Source organism: Odocoileus virginianus, chromosome 11, assembly GCF_023699985.2.
Source record: "Odocoileus virginianus isolate 20LAN1187 ecotype Illinois chromosome 11, Ovbor_1.2, whole genome shotgun sequence".
Taxonomy (NCBI): Eukaryota; Metazoa; Chordata; class Mammalia; order Artiodactyla; family Cervidae; genus Odocoileus; species Odocoileus virginianus.
This window is the reverse complement of record NC_069684.1, coordinates 46,313,672-46,331,028: the sequence shown is the minus strand read 5'-3', so window position 1 is coordinate 46,331,028 and position 17,357 is coordinate 46,313,672. Positions and strand designations below refer to the sequence as shown.

Sequence of the window (17,357 nt, the reverse complement as noted above, 5' to 3'; positions counted from 1 at the left end):
CTCTAGGTGATTCTGATGTCACCTTGACATAATTCTAAAATTTGTGAAGTACTGCACTGTAATGGGGCTTCGCTGGTGGCTCAGTGGTAAAGAATCTGCCTGCCAATGCAGGAAACACCAGTTCAGTCCCTGGGTTGGGAAGATCCCTTGGAGAAGGAAATGGCAACCCACTGGGAAGTCCCATGGACAGAGGAACCTGGTGGGCTACAGTCCATGGGGTTGCAAAAGAGTCAGACACGACTTAGCAACTAAACAATAACGGTACTGTATCATACTGAGTGAGGTGAGCTCCTTGAATGCTAGTTATCAGGTAGCTCATTGCTTCCTAGGACCATGCTATTTTATCATATCTCATATGATAAAATGAGTGCCCTTTGTGAGATTTTGAGTCAGAGTGAAACCTACATCTATCCTCAAGCCCAGATTCTTGGATATCCTTCAGTAAGAAGTTAGAAGGGTAAGTTTTGTTTTTAACTGATTCCATTACTAGTTTAATTCCTTATGATTTTTAAATAGTTGAATAATACTCCTTATAATAGGTAGGTGACCTATAATTAATTAATTGGCTTCACAAATATTTACTGAACACCTGTAATGGGTCAGATGCCACTGAAAACAACAAACAAAATTCCCTTTCCTTATGGAGCCTACATCTTAGTTGGGGAGTCAGATAATATATAAGATAAATAAGTTGACTATGTAATGTATCAGGGAGTCATAAATGCTAGTGACATTTAAGAAAATAGGGGAGGGAGATAGGAACTGTCATGGGGTGATGTTTAAATTTTTCAGTGGAGTGGCCAGGGAAATCTTCATTGACTACTTGATTTTTAAGTAAAGACCTGAAGAAAGGTATTAGCTAGTCATGATGGGGGTCGGGAGGGGATGCGATACAGCAAGTTCTGTTGGCTTTGTCATAACTCTAAGTGATATGAGAACTATTGCTTGGCTTTTGAGCAGAAGAGTGGTGTGTTCTGATTTATGTTTTAGTAGCATCATGCTTGGTGCCATGTTGTGAATAGATTCATGATGGGCAAGGCTGAAGCAGAGAGACCAATTAGGGCGCTGTGATTATATCCCAGATGGTTGGTGATGGTGGCTTGAAATAGGGTGGTGACCAAATCTGAATACATTTTGAAGAAAGAGCCAACAAGATTTCCTGAAGGACCAAATGTGGACCATAAGATGACATGCAGAGGCTTTTATCCTGACCAAACTGGGAGGATGGAATTTCTATTAACTGAGGTAGGGAAGAATATTGGAGGAGTGCGTGTGAAGGGTGGATATCAGAAGCTCAGTTTCTGACATGTTAAATCTGAAGCGTTATCAGTTTCCTCTTTTGCTGGAATATTCCCATCAGTCAACATGTGGTTATGTCTCTCAACTGTTAAAAGAAGATTTGTTCTTTATCCATTGCTCTCCAGCTATTTCTCTTCTTGACTACAAAACTCCTTTGCAGAGATGTCTGTTCCTGCTGCTTTGAACTCTTTTTCTCCTTGCTAATTAAACCCGCTTGAGTAAGGTTTAGTCTCTCACTATCCTACCAAAACTCATCCTGTCAAGGTTACCTCTGTGTTACTCTATGTCAAGGTTATCTCTATGTTATGAAGTAAATAATCATTTTTTTCAGTCCTCATCATAGTTGACCTATTTTAGCAGTGAATTTAGCACAGTTGATCCCTCCTTCCTTCTGAGGAGACTTGATTAATAGGAAGTCCAGAACATCGTATTTGCCTGGATTTTCTCTTGCTTCTTATAAGTTATTCCTTTCTTACCTCCTTTTCGTGCGTGTGTGCTAAGTCGCTTCTGACGTGTCTGACTCTGTGCAACCCCGTGCACTGTAGCCCACCAGGCTCCCCTGTCCATGGGATTCTCCAGGCAAGAAGACTGGAGTGGGTTGCCATGCCCCCTCCAGGGGATCTTCCCAACCCAAAGACGGACCCCACGTTCCTTATGTCTCCCGCACTGGCGGGTGGGTTCTGTACCACGAGCGCCAGCTGGGAAGCCCTTTGCTTCCTTTACCACTCCTCATGCACTCCATCTCTAAGTATTGAGATGACCCAAGATTTAGTCCTTTTCTTTTTTTATCTATATCAGGGGTTCCTAACCTCACAGTGAGTGTGTATAAATATATAAATATAGATTTTAAAATATGAATAAAGTTGTGAAAGTGAAGGTGAAGTCGCTCAGTTGTGTCTGATTCTTTGAGACCCCATGGACTGTAGCCTACCAGGCTTCTCCATCTATGGGATTCTCCAGGCAAGAATACTGGAATGGGTTGCCATTTCCTTCTCCAGATCTTCCCAACTCAGGGATTGAACCCAGGTCTCCCGCACTGTAGGCAGACGCTTTATCGTCTGAGCCACCAGGGAAGTCCAAGTAAATAAAAGTATTTTATTTTATTTTTGTACGGACCCCTTTGGCAATCTGGTGAAGCCTATGAACTACTATGGGCCCCTCTCACAATAATGTTTTTAAAAGCATAATGTAAGACAGGTTGCATTACAAGGGAAACTAGTTATTTGGAATTGTAGCTGTCAAAATATTAAAAACAAACAAAAATATTAAAAACAATAGGGCAACATATTTCATGTTTTAAGATATGTGCTTCTCTATATAAAATTAGATAGAAGGGTCTTGTACCAGATTTAATAACTACCATAATTTTATTGGTGAAGTCGGAAGCAAGTTCATTATGTAAGAATGCGGATGGGGAAAGAGTTGCTGGAGATTTAAAGAGAGAGGCGAAAGCCTGCAATAACTATTTGTGAGAGGGGAAGAAGGAACAAGTTGAAGAAATACAGTGACATTTGCTGGGTATTATGGGACCATTTTAATCATTAAATGAAAGTGAAACAAGTCAGCAAGGGTTTGTTTTTCTCTGACCACAGCTAAGGTGGATAGCTGAATTTAACCAGGGATGCGATTAGCTATAGAAATACAAAGAAGTGCGAGAGGAGCAAAGGAATTGAGGGTGTATATTAATAGAGTGATATGACTATTGATTGTGGAATTTAAAATAAAAAGGGAAAAGGGAACTGGGGGTGCGGTGAGGGTGGTAGGACCAGTGAGTTGAAGGTTATGTTAAGTTGGAAGAACCGTTCAAAGGATTGTTGGAGTAAAGCTCCTAGATTCATGTTACTGGGAAGACAGGGAGTAATGGGTGGAAAATGGATGGTTTGGAGTTGGGAATATAGAGGAAAATACACATTGTTCATCTCTGTCTGGACATGTATAGATTCTGCTGGAGAAGCAAAAAAAATATTCCTATTATAGGGTTTACATTTTAAAGGCTGAGGTACCTTATATGTCACATGCTATTCATGAGATATGATTTGATTTGCCAAATAAAATCATTGCAATTTAAGAAAATTCAATTGAAAAAAATTGAAAACAGTATAGTATTGATAATTGGCATTCAGAAAAGATCTTTTAGTTGTATAAAAATTGAAATGTCAGGCATTCTTTAGAAAGATTCAGTCTCAGTGCTTTAACATGTGTTTCAGATATTTAATAATCTGCAGATAGATTTTCAGAAGAGAAAATTAAAACAAAATTGTTAGTAATGCAGAGCAGCAGAAAATCAAACAGAATTAAGAGGAAACATTTTAGAATAGAACAGAAAAACTCCATTTGATTTACAAAATCAAACTTAAACCCAAACTATTTCCTTTAAGCACTTATTAATACTAAAATGCCAAGTTAGTTATAAATAAATAATTTACAAGGTAATGTTTTTCTTACCTCAGGTCCCCAGACTTCTTCTAACGGGAGGTGCTTGTTAAGCTCAATCATTGAATTCCATGTCTGAGCTTCATTCAAACAACCGCTCTGTCAAAAGATTTTATATATACAGAAAGATTATATATATATATATATATATGTTTTGCATGTCAATTTATATCTAAGTATTTAATTAGTGCCATTGGAAATTATACATCTAATTTTAATTATTTAAGTGTTTGCTGATATATAGAAAAACAATGGACTTTTGTATAATGATTTTGTACAGAGACAACTTCTTAAACTCAGTTATTAATTTTAATTGTTTCAGATGAACAATCATGTTATCTGTAAATATGACAGTTTTATTTCTTCCTTTCCAACCTTTATACTTTTATTTTTATTGCTCATTTTTTACCTTATGAGAAACATCTGGAACAATGTTGTATAGAAATGGTTAGAACAGGCCTCCTTGTTTCATTCCTGATTTCAGAGGGAAGGCTTTCACATTTTTACCATTAAGTATGATGTTTTATGGGCTTCCCAGGTAGCTCAGCTGGTCAAGAACCTGCCTGCAATGCAGGAGACCCCGGTTCGATTCCTGGGTCAGGAAGTTCCCCTGGAGAAGGGATAGGCTCCCCACTCTCGTATTCTTGGCCTTCCCTGGTGGCTCAGACGGTAAAGAATCCACCTGCAATGCAGGGAGACCTGGGTTCAACCCCTGGGTTGGGAAGATCCCCTGGAGGAGGGCATGGCAACCCATTCAAATACTCTTGCTTGGAGAGTCCGCAGGGATGGAGGAACCTGGTGGGCTACAGTCCATGGGGTTGCAAAGAGTCGGACATGACTGAGCAACTCAGCACAGCAGCATGATGTTTTATACAGGGTTTTTTGTATCCACATTTTATTAGGTTAAAGAAGTACCATTTATTTATAATTTTATAAGATTTATGTTTAAAGTAATGTTATATATGGATGATAAATTTTTTATAAATTTTATTAAATTTTTTTTGGCCATGCTGGGTCTTTGTTGCTGCATGGTTTTTTCTCTAGTTGTGGCAAGTGGGGCTCCTCGCTAGTTGCAGTGCCCAGAATTCTCTTTGCAGTGGCTTCTCTTGTTGCAGAGCATGGGCTCTAGGGCGCATGGGCTTCGGTGGTTGCGGCATGTGGCCTCAGTAGTTGCGACTCCTGGGCTCTGGAGCACAGGCTCAATAGTTGTGGCTCACAGACTTAGTTGCTCTGTGGTATATGGGATTCTCCCAGATCAGGGAGAATCTGTGTTGGTCTTAGTAGTAAGGCCTTTCTGCCATGGCCTGCAAAGTGAACAGGCAGAATAACAGGGATTGACTGTGGAGGCTGAGACTGACCAGTCACTGAGGATGAAGGAAAGCCAGGAGAGGAGAGTGTGGGGACAGTGAAGCCAAGGTCAATGGGTCAAATGCTGCAAAAAAATCAAGCGAGATGAAGCCTACAGTGGTATTCATTTGATTTAGCATGAATATGATGATTGGCCGAAAGCCAAAGACAGACCCATAAGTAATCAAACATTAAATACAATGTGGAGAGAAAATAAAATAGTAATAATTGCATCATCCTACTATAAACATTACCCTTTCTGACCCCTTTTGTTCTATGTGACAGTGATTTCTTTTTTCATAAACGAATTATAGTAGTCATAGAATTTAACACAGAGGTAGTATTTTTTTTTCCCCTGCCTACAGCTGACTGGTTCTATTTTCCTTAGATAACTTATACATCGATTTAAAATAGAAAGACTTGTCTAATTGTATGCTAAATTCTATTTAAATCCAAAAATGTCATACCTTCTTCATAGTATTATTAAAGCTATAGTCATCCCTGCCATGTATTTCCCATACTATGAAATTTACTTCAACATCTTCAACATAACCATTGTCATTGTATCTGAAACACAAAATAACAATTCAGTGTAGAAGAGTTAAGAGCTCCAGAATTTAAGATAGATGTACTTAGGGTTAAATCCTGTCTTTATCACTAGGCTTTGTGAACCCTGCAGAAATTACTTAAACTCTTGAAGCCTCAATTTTCTTATCTATAAAGTACCTACTGTGTAGGCTTCCTTCAGTTCTCAAAATAAAACTAATAGTAATGAAGCAGAAATTTTTTACTTTTTAAAACAGTTGCAACCATATATTGATGAGGTGAGTGAAAGTGAAAGTCGCTCAGTCATGTCTGACTCTTTGCAAGTCTGCAGGCCAGAATACTGGAGTGGGTAGCCTTTCCCTTCGCCAGGGGATCTTACCAACCCAGAGATTGAACCCAGGTCTCCCACATTGCAGGCAGATTCTTTACAAATTGAGTTACAAGGGAAGCCCAAGAATACTGGAGTGGGTAGTCAATCGCTTCTCCAGCGGATATTCCCAACCCAGGAATTAAATCGGGGTCTCCTGCATTGCAGGTGGATTCTTTATCTACTGAGCTATCAGGGAAGCCCAGGAACAATAAAAAATCATAAAATCATATTTCCTGTTCCTCCACCCCCACCATTCCTTTGATATTCAATTTTAATCATGAATATTATCTTTTTTAATGTTTGCCTTTTTATAATTAAAAATGCTTACATTTCTACCAAAAAAAACACATGATTTATTTAAATAAAAAAGATCTTAACTCTTGAGCAGGCATCACTTGACACTCATGAAAAGCAAGAAGCTACAGTGTCATCTAGTGGCAATAACAATGAATTGCATAACCCATGCTCTCTGGGTTTATAATGCTCTTCAATGTTCTATTCATTTCATTGAGAATACCAGGCAAAAATACTTGCCCATGTGAGCATGGCTTATTTTCATTAAAGTTTGTTAATGTGATATATAATACTAATTAAACCTGAGAGACTCATGAATGTTACTACATTTTGTAACTCTTCCCTACAATTTGTAATTTCTCCACTATGGCAGTTCCACTTTTGGAATTGGGAAGGAGAGAGCTCTCTATTGATCCATTAGACATATGTTTACAATCCTGTGTGGTCGCTCCAGATAGCTCATTATATTAATCATGTCTTTTACTTTCTGTAAAGTGGTGCTTAGTATCTGGGGACTTGCTGAACTTGGAGGGACTGCCCTTCCCAGGGTTAATTCCTAGAGATGGTAAACCAACCAATCCAGAACCCTGGACACTGAGGCTAACTGATCTCAGATGTGACTGTCCTTCCATAGCTGTCCAACTCTGGCAGCCCCATAGTCTGTAGCCCAGCCAGAACCCACCTCCTTTATGAGTTGTCACACTGGCCCACTCCCCATTCACCTCCTTTAATCACCCCAAGACGAGGTACTAGACAACTAGACAGTACTTGTGCTCAGAGCCCACTGAAATTACTCAAAATAGCCAATTCTAACCTGCTTGCCCTGTCTCTCCATTCCTTCCTACAGAAAACACAGTTGAGGTTCTTACCTCTGTTTTCCCCTCACTCCTTCTCTCCTGACAGGTCCTGGTGCTTCCCCATGAGGCCCTACATGATGTGCTGTGCCTCCTGTTTCTTGGGATTGTTATTTATAATAAACTTCTTCCTTCATGACAGTCATTTCCATGTCTGTGTGTCTTACCGTATCTGATTAAATAAATCTTGAGTAGCCCTAAAACTCCCTAATATCTGCTGTTGAACTTCCTGCATCATAGTAGAGCAGTTATGTCCCTCTGTTCCCTCTGGGTTGCTTCTGTAGCACCAAATTCTAGTTTGGGATGGGTTGTCATGGGAATTGATAGCAAAGAGGCAGCTGGGATGACATATTCCCAGCTGAATCATACTTCTAAGACTTGCTTTATTCTTGTTAGTATTTGATAGTGAATCTGTTATATTATCTGTAAAATTCTGCCCAACACTGTTCCTAAACCGTTTTCTACAAAGGTAAGGCATTTATTATAATCTAGAGATCTAGACTACATGCTAATTTCCTAGTGACCACCCCTATCTCAAGGCTTAATTAGCACCCAAATTTGCTTCTGGTAAATACCTAATTGAATACTGGGTTATTAACTATGTATTGCTATAATCCAGCTGAACTGGACACTGAGGCTTACTGATCTGACCGTCCCTCTGTAGCTGTTTAGTCACTAAGTTGTGTCTGACTTTTGCTGCCCCATGGACTGTAGCCTGCTGGGCTGCTCTGTCCATGGGATTTCCCAGTCAAGAATACTGGAGTGGGTTTCTATTTCCTTCTCCAGGGGATCTTGCCCACCCAGGGATCAAACTCAGGTCTCCTGAATTGGCAGATGGATTCTTTACCACTGAGTCACCTGGGAAGCCCATCCCACTGTACTTAACCTCAACTATTTGGTTGATTATCTTAGGAGAATTGGAGTCAACAGGTTTTATCAAGTGATTCCTTGTTGCAGAGATACAAAAGTACTGCCGCAGTAGTCCAAAGTAGTGCTGTTCTAAAAGGCCACTTTCTGACCCCAACCTCTTCCATCTTTCACAGCCTCTCACCTGCCCCGTGACCTCCATTCCCCTTATTCCCCTCTGCTTCTCTGCTGCATAAAAGTTCCTTTCTAGCTGCTCTTCCTCTCCCACTCAGCCCAGTCTCATGGTTGATTATCTGACCCGCTGTCTCCCACCAGCACCCTGGATACACTCAGTTATTCTTCCCCTTGCATCTAACGTCTAACCTAAACCTTGGATGCTACCTATGCCTTCTTCAGCTGTGTATGTGACACTTGGGAAGTTCAGCGTGTGTGAGGATTGGACCCACTCATGGTATCTTAGCTCAGTTGTACCTTTGCTGTTGTCCAGTAATCTTTTTACAGGCCCTTAGCCAGCACCTTTTCATTTTACCTCAGTGACCTTTGACACTCTCCTGAAGTCCCCTCCTCAACCCCTTCCTTCTCTGAGTTTACAGATGACCCTCCTTTCTACTGCATATAAGTAAATTGGGGCCATCAGACATGACCTCTCTCAACTTCTACATTCCTGTCTCCAAACCAGTCATTTTTACTTCTTCCTCCGAGCCTCACGGGCTTGCCAGATGGCACAGCAGTGAAGACTGTGCCTGCCAATGCAGGAGACGCAAGACTCAGTTTCAATCCCTGGGTTGGAAAGATCCCCTGGAGGAGGAAACGCAACTTGCTCCAGCATTCTTGCCTGGAAAATTCCATGGACAGAGGAAGCTGGTGGGCTACAGTATAGGGTCGCAAAGGGTTGGACATGACTGAGCAATTGAGCACACGTGCACCCACAGTCTCGAAGAATCAATTACCCTTTGAACTTTGCCACCTGAGCCTTTGATCCTGTTTCCCCAGCTTTCTTCATGGACCTTGCTCAGGTGCTTATTTTATTTTAATTAGGTATTTCAAATATACGGAGAATAATGTGAAAATTATTACTTATCATTTCCATCCAGGTTGTATTCTTTAATTATATACAAATGTGTCCATAAATCATGTATATTATTGATTTATGGGTTTGAAAATGTACATACATGATATTATACTGTAAGTATCTTTTGGTGACTTTTTTTCCCACTCGATATTAGGTTTTGAGATAAATCCACAGAAATTTCCAGTCTCTTGATCTGTTTTCCTCATCAGTGGGTCCCTCCTGATCTCTCTTCCTTCCCTACCCAATCTGGAATTCATGGCTGATCATTTGATTCCCTCTTACAAGCATCATAGCTCATTCATTTTAACCGTTATTTGGCATTCTGTTGTCTAACTACATAAGGTATCCATCCAAATGTTTGCCATATTTTACCACAATTCTTAAAAATCTGTATTTAAAGACATAAAAAACAAACATTTCAGCCACTTGTCTTTTTTATTTTGTTTATGATGTCATTTAGTGCAGATTTTTAAAAACTGCCATTGCATCAAAAAGAATAAAGTACCTAGGAATAAACCCACCTAAGGAGGCAAAAGACCTCTAAAAACTGTAAGACACTGGTGAAAGAAATCAAAGATGACACAAACAGATGGAGAGCAATATCATGTTCAATATTGGAATAATCAATGTTGTCAAAATGACTATACTACCCAAGGCAATCTGCAGATTCAATATAATATCTATCAAGTTACTGATAGCATTTTTTACAGAATCAGAACAAAAATTTTTACAATTTATATGGAAATACAAAAGCTCCTGAACAGCCAAAGCAATCTTGAGAAAGAACACAGCTGGAGGAATTGAACTCCCTGACTTCAGACTATACTACAAAGCTACAGTAATCAAGACAGTATGATACTGACACAAAAACAGAAATATAGATCAGTGAAACAGGATAGAAACCCAGAAATAAACTATTTCACCCTATGGTTAATTAATCTATGACAAAGGCAGTAGTATACAAGAGAGAAGAGACCATCTCTTCAATAAGTAGTGCTGAGAAAACTAGACAGCTACAAGTAATATAATGAAATCAGAACATTCTCTAACACCCTACATAAAAATAAACTCAAGATATACTATAGACCTAAATATAAGACCAGATAGTATAACACTGTTAAAGGAAAACATAAGGAGAACATTCTCTGACATAAATCACAGCAAAGATCTCTTTTTTTGGTTCACTTCCTAGAGTAATGGAAATAAAAATAAACAAATGGGGCCTAATTAAACTTAAAAGCTTTTGCACAGCAAAAGAAACCACAGACAAAATGAAAAGATAATCCACAGAAAGGAAGAAAATGAAATTTGCAAATGAAGTGACCAAAGAGGGATTATTCAAAACATACACAGTCCATGCAGCTCAATATTAAAAAAAAAAAGCAATTAAAAAATGGAAGATCTAAAGACATTTCTCCAAAGAAGACAGACATGCAAATGGACAAGAGGTACATGAAAAGATGCTCAACATTGCTAATTATTAGAGAAATACAAATAAAAACTACAATTAAGTATTTCCCTCACACAGTTCAGAATGGTAATCCTCAAAATATCTACAAACAATAAATGCTGGAGAGTGTAGAGAGAAGGGAACCTTCCTACACTGTTGGTGGGAATGTAAATTGGTACAGTCACTATGGAGAACAGTTTGGAGAATCCCTAAAAAACTAAAAATAGAGCTACCATATGACCCTGCAATCCCACTCCTGAGCATATATCTGGAGAAAATAATGTTCTGAAAGGACACCTGCAACCCAATATTCATTGCAGCACTGTTTGCAATAGCCAGGGCATGGAAGCAACCTAAACGTCCTTTGATAGAGTATTAGATAAAAAAGGTGCGGTACATATATGCAATGAGATATTACTCAGCCATTAAAAAGAGTGAAATAATGCCATTTGAAGCAACATGAATGGACCTAGAGATTGTCATACTGGGTGAAGTAAGTCAGACAGAGAAGGAGAAATACTGTATGACATCCCTTATATAGGAATCTAAAAAGAAATGATAAAAACGAACTTACAAAACAAAGAGATTCACAGACTTAGAGAATGAACTTATGGTTACTGGGTAAAAAGATAAGGGAAAGGGATAGTTAGGGAGTTTGAGATGGACATGTATACACTGCTATATTTTAAAATGGATAACCAACAAGGACCTACTGTATAGCACATGGAACTCTGCTTAATGTTATGTGACAGCCTGGATAGGAGAATGGATACATGTATATGTATGGCTGAGTCCCTTTGCTCTTCACCTGAAACTATCAAGTTTGTTATCAAACTATCATTGTTTGTTAATTGGCTATACCCCAATACAAAGTAAAAAGTTAAAAAAAAAAGTCATGGAGAAAATAATAAACTAAGAAATTAAGGAAGAGCTACCGGTGAGGTAACAGGAAAAGTAGGAAAACATGACATCCTGGAATCCCAATAAGGAAGATATTTTAAGTAGGAGGAAATGATCAACTGTGTTAGTTCTTGTTAACGAGATTGAGTAAGATGAGACCTGAGAACTGACCATTGAGTTAGCAACACGGAGGCCGCTGGCCACGCTGGCTGGCAATGTCAGTGGAGGGGTGGGAGTAAGAGCCGGACTGAGAGAGATTTGGGAGAGTCGATGACAACGAGTATAGTAGCTAGAGGAGTAGTGGAGACAAAGAGGGTTTTTGTTTTGGTTTTGGTTTCAGTGAGGGGAAGAACTGCATATTTGTGTGATGATCTAGTAGGGTAAAGTTGATGATTCAAGAGAAAAGGGAAAATTTCAGAAACAGTGATCTTAATTAGGAAAGGGGGCAGGGATCCAGTTCACAAATGGAGGCCTTAGATACACATATACTTTATCTATGGTGATAGGAAGACAGAGTTAATGGATACAGATGCTTGAAGACGCATAGATAATAGCCGTAGAAGTTTGTGGAAGATCTCTTCTGACTGATACCAGCTTCGACTTATTCACCTTCCTTATTCTCTTTCCCTCATCACTCTCATCTATCAGCTATCAAGCCCTGCCTGTTATCATCACTGATTTTCTCATAAGTGATCCTTCTTCTTTGTCTTTTTTGCGGTCTCAATCATTTTTTTTTTTTCTCCCTGTATTACTAATACAGTTTACTACCTGGTCTCCTTCCTTAGACTTGTTTCCCCGAAATCTTCTACACATCTCTCAGAGACAGCAAATATTTAATCATGACACTCTACAATAAGAATGGCTAGAAACCATAAAAGGGAATGCATTTGAGTCGGTTCTAATGAGATGGATGAACCTAGAGCTTATTATACAGAGTGAACTAAGTCAGAAAGAGAAAAACAAATATCATTTATTAACACATGTATAGGGAATCTAGAAAGATGGTACCAATGAACCTATTTACAGGGCAACAATGGAGATGCAGACATAGAGAACAGACATTTATGGACATGGGCAACAGGGAGGGAGGAGAGGGTGGGACGAATGAGAGAGTAACATGGAAGCATATGATACCATGTGTAAAACAGATAGCCAATGAGAATTTGCAGTATGACTCAGGAACTCAAACTGGGGCTCTGTAACCACCTAGAGGTGTGAGAAGGGGAAGTTAAGGAGGGAAGTTAAAGAGGGAGGGGACACACATGTACACCGACGGCAAAGGTAAATACATATGGTGAAGCAATTTTCCTTTGGTTAAATAAGTTTTTTGGGGGGAAAAATAAAAGAATGGCTAGAAAGCCTTCCATGGTCTGGACTCTACCTAGCTAGTTTCTCAGCCTTTTCTCCTGACACATAAGGACTCAATTTGTGCTCCAGTAACATTATACCACTTGAACTATGAAATTTCTTCCTCTATCACTTCTGTTTGAAAGGCTTACTCAGTGGAATTCCCTGTTACCTTCCCCACTTCTCCTTTCCTCCCCTGCCTTCAGCTAAATATTATCCTTTAAGCCTCAGTGACTCAGCTCTAATGTTCTGGGAACACTTCCTAGAGCCCCTCTCCCTTCCGTAGCTGAGCTGGATTCTTTTCTTTTCAGGACCAACAATCCATACTAATCCTTTCTATTGTTCCATTTAGCATATCAGTTCATATCTAATTTATCAGATTCTTGAGAGCTGAAATCCTGTCTTACCCATCTTTGAGTTCCCGGTGCCTAACAGTAATTGGTGTAAATTAGATGTTTAATCACCGATTAAACATGAACTTTGGACATGAACTTTGGCAAACTCTGGGAGATGGTGAGGGACAGGGAAACCTGGCGTGTTTCCATGGGGCATGCTTCCATGGCATATGTCCATGGGATCACAAAGAATCAGACATGACTAAGTGGCGGAACAACAACAGGTGTTTAATAATGATAATTTGAGATGATTTGAGACTTGTTCCAAATAGGAAAAGGAGAACTTCAAGGCTATATATTGTCACCCTACTTATTCAACTTATATGCAGAGTACATCATGAGAAACTCTGGGCTGGATGAAGCACAAGCTGGAATCAAGATTGCTGAGAGAAATATCAATAACTTCAGATATACAGATGACACCACCCTCATGGCAGAAAGTGAAGAGGAACTAAAAGCCTCTTGATGAAAGTGAAAGAGGAGAGTGAAAAGGTTGGCTTAAAGCTCAACATTCAGAAAACTAAGATCATTGCATCCAGTCCCATCACTTCATGGGAAATAGATGGGGAAACAGTGGAAGCAGTGTCAGACTTTATTTTTTGGGGCTCCAAAATCACTGCAGATGGTGATTGCAGCCATGAAATTAAAAGATGCTTACTCCTTGGAAGGAAAGTTATGATCAACCTAGACAGCATATTAAAAAGCAGAGACATTACTTTGCCAACAAAGATCAGTCTAGTCAAGGCTATGGTTTTTCCAGTAGTCATGTATGGATGTGAGAGTTGAACTATAAAGAAAGTTGAGTGCCAAAGAATTGATGCTTTTGAACTGTGGTATTGGAGAAGACACTTGAGAGTCGCTTGGAGGGACTGGTTGCACAGAGATCCAACCAGTCCATCCTAAAGGAGATCAGTCCTGAGGTTTTCTTTGGAAGGACTGATGCTGAAGCTGAAACTCCAATACTTTGGCCACCTGATGCAAAGAGTTGACTCGTTGGAAAAGACCCTGATGCTGGTAAAGATTGAAGGCAGGAGGAGAAGGGGATGAGAGAGGATGAGATGGCTCGGTGGCCTCACCGACTCAATGGACATGAGTTTGGGTAAACTCCGGGAGTTGGTGATAGGCAGGGAAGCCTGGCATGCTGCGGTCCATGGTGTCGCAAAGAATCAGACATGACTGAGTGACTGAACTGAACTGAGCTGAAGAGTGCATGTATCTGGGAGAGAACATTAAGGGGGATCATCTGCTGGATCATCGAAAAAGCAAGAGAGTTCCAGAAAAACATCTATTTCTGCTTTATTGACTATGCCAAAGCTTTTGACTGTGTGGATCACAATAAACTGTGGAAAATTCTTCGAGAGATGCGAATACCAGACCACCTGACCTGCCTCTTGAGAAACCTGTATGCAGGTCAGGAAGCAACAGTTAGAACTGGACATGGAACAACAGACTGGTTTCAAATAGGAAAAGGAGTACCTCAAGGCTGTATATTGTCACCCTGCTTATTTAACATATATGCAGAGTATATCATGAGAAACACTGGGCTGGAAGAAGCACAAACTGGAATCAAGATTGGCGGGAGAACTATCAATAACGTCAAATATGCAGATGACACCACCCTTATGGCAGAAAGTGAAGAGGAACTAATAAACCTCTTGATGAAAATGAAAGGGGAGAGTGAAAAGGTTGGCTTAAAACTCAACATTCATAAAACTAAGATCATGGCATCTGGTCCCATCACTTCATGGGAAATAGATGGGGAAACAGTGGAAACAGTGTCAGACTTTATTTTTTGGGGTTCCAAAATCACTGCAGATGTTGACTGCAGCCATGAAATTAAAAGATGCTTAGTCCTTGGAAGGAAAGCTATGACCAACCTAGATAGCATATTAAAAAGCAGAGACATTACTTTGCCAACAAAGGTCCATCTAGTCAAGGCTATGGTTTTTCCAGCGGTCATGTATGGATGTGAGAGTTGGACTGTGAAGAAAGTTGAGTGCCGAATAATTGATGCTTTTGAACTCTGGTTTTGGAGAAGATTCTTGAAAGTCCCTTGGACTGCAAGGAGATCCAACTAGTCCATCCTAAAGGAGATCAGTCCTGGGTGTTCATTGGATGGACTGATGCTGAAGCTGAAACTCTTTGGCCACCTCATGCGAAGAGTTGACTCATTGGAAAAGACCATGATGCTGGGAGGGATTGGGGGCAGGAGGAGGAGGGGATGGCAGAGGATGAGATGGCTGGATGGCATCACTGACTCGCTGGACATTAGTTTGAGTAAACTCCGGGAGTTAGTGATGGACAGGGAGGCCTGGCGTGCTGCGATTCATGGGGTCGCAAAGAGTCGGACACGACTGAGTGACTGAACTGAACTGAACTGAGTTCCTGATGGGGAGGGGTGCTGTAGGTTGAGAGAGGTTTAGAGAGGATAAAGCAAGGGTTAGGTTCTGTCTGCATCCCTGAGAAGAGTTTTAACCCTCTTACCCACTTATGCCTCAGCTTCTAAATTGTAACCTCCCTCATGCATGGACCACAGGTCATCCAATTTTGTATAACTAGCACTGAGAACCCAGTGCTGCATACGTTGGGTGCTCAAACATATTTATTATTAAATGCATGATTAATTAGGCTTCTTTTCATAATTTTGAAACTTTCAATAGTAAGTTAAAATTTTTAGTGAGAATATACTTACAGTTGAACCAAAGGGCGAAATTTTTCTCTGAAATCAACTCTCAATGGGCAGCCGTATTTGTCCCAATTATATTTTACTCTCTGGAAAAGTAAAAAATGCTTTAGTTATTTTCTATATTTGGCTGATTGACAGAATTACAGTTTTCTTACCAATGGTTTAGATGGTCGATCCCTCAGATATGACCTGTAAAAAAAATTTTTTTTTGTTACTTAGAATCTTTCCTCTTCTCAAGCTTAAAAAATTTAAACCATTACTTTGCCTAGGTAAGGAGGTATCACAAAAAAGTCAAACAGATGACCATAATTACAAAATACTCCTAAAATATGTGGAGGTTTCTAAATAACACTTCTAAATAACACTTGGATCAACGATGAACTCTCAAGAGAAGTTTAAAAAATACGCTCATCTAAATGAAAATGAAAACACAACTTATCAAAATTTGAGAGACGCAGCAAAATCAGTGGCTAGAGGTAAATTTATAGCAATAAATGCATATATCAGAAAAGACTGGTACTAATAGGAATAAATACAAACTAATCATAAATTATTGATAGTACATTAATATACAAGTCAATGCTTACATTAGAAAATATTGCTTACTGTTCAATGATGTAAAAAAAATCATGCTGAAGACATTCCTTTTTAGTAAATCTACAAGAAATAAAATACAATGAAGTTGTAATATCATCATTCCTTATTTATTAGCACAAACATTTACTTGTTTCACTCAGTGACTTTTAAACTTGAAAGTATCACAGAAGCATCACTTATTGAATTAGAATCTCTAGGATTGGTTTGTGGGCCTAGCATTTCTATTTTCACAAATGTTTCTGAAGGTACCAGAATTAGAAATATACTGATTTACCTCTTATGTTTGATACATGTGAAAAATTTGTGGAAAATCTATCAAAGTAAGACAAATTTCTTTGGACTGTTTTATTTTTCATAATTTTTAAAAACACAGTTCTAACTGCTACTAGAGCCTCAGCTGTACAGGTAAGGACCTATTTTAATGATTCACATAATTTCTAGTTAGGGTTTATGCAGACATAAGGCTATCAAGGTCTATGAAATGATAAGAGTTTTTAGTAAGTTAAATTATTCATTTGATCATTTTTGCTGACTGCTTCCAGTGTAACTCAGAAGGAACCCTGGTCACCATTGTGTTTATTTTATATAGAAAATGAAAGCCTGGGACCACCTCCCATCCTGAACTCAAATTTGATCCCCAAAGATGCCCTCTTTCATTAACACCTCTCCTGCCAGAAGGATCATGGGCCTTGGAGCTCTCCTTTGTGGACTGTGAAAATTTAGGCCCACCACAACCTGAATTCAAGAAATTAAGGTCATTTTTAGAGGTCCAGAACAGTCGGTCATTGACTACGAGATCTGGAAAAGGACCTGAAATCTGTGTTTTCTGACATGCTCTCCAGGTGATTCTGATGAGCAACCTAGTCTGACAATAGCTCACTAAACCTTCCCAGAAATAGA

The 17,357-nt window shown here is 39.4% G+C and overlaps 1 protein-coding gene across 5 annotated transcripts in view; it reads right to left on the bottom strand.

Moving 5' to 3' along the window:
• CATSPERE (catsper channel auxiliary subunit epsilon) overlaps positions 1 to 17,357 on the bottom strand; it is a 150,294-nt gene that overhangs the window by 18,348 nt on the left and 114,589 nt on the right. For 4 of the 5 annotated variants that reach the window (XM_070474396.1, XM_070474395.1, XM_070474397.1 and 1 more), the window contains 5 exons: positions 16,467 to 16,517; positions 16,016 to 16,049; positions 15,867 to 15,946; positions 5,547 to 5,646; positions 3,745 to 3,831 (listed from right to left, as the gene is read on the bottom strand). In XM_070474396.1, coding sequence (XP_070330497.1) covers positions 3,745 to 3,831; positions 5,547 to 5,646; positions 15,867 to 15,946; positions 16,016 to 16,049; positions 16,467 to 16,517 — 352 coding nt within the window. Of the gene's footprint in view, positions 1 to 3,744; positions 3,832 to 5,546; positions 5,647 to 15,866; positions 15,947 to 16,015; positions 16,050 to 16,466; positions 16,518 to 17,357 lie in introns of those variants that run through there. The other variant, XM_070474398.1, reaches the window with a different exon arrangement.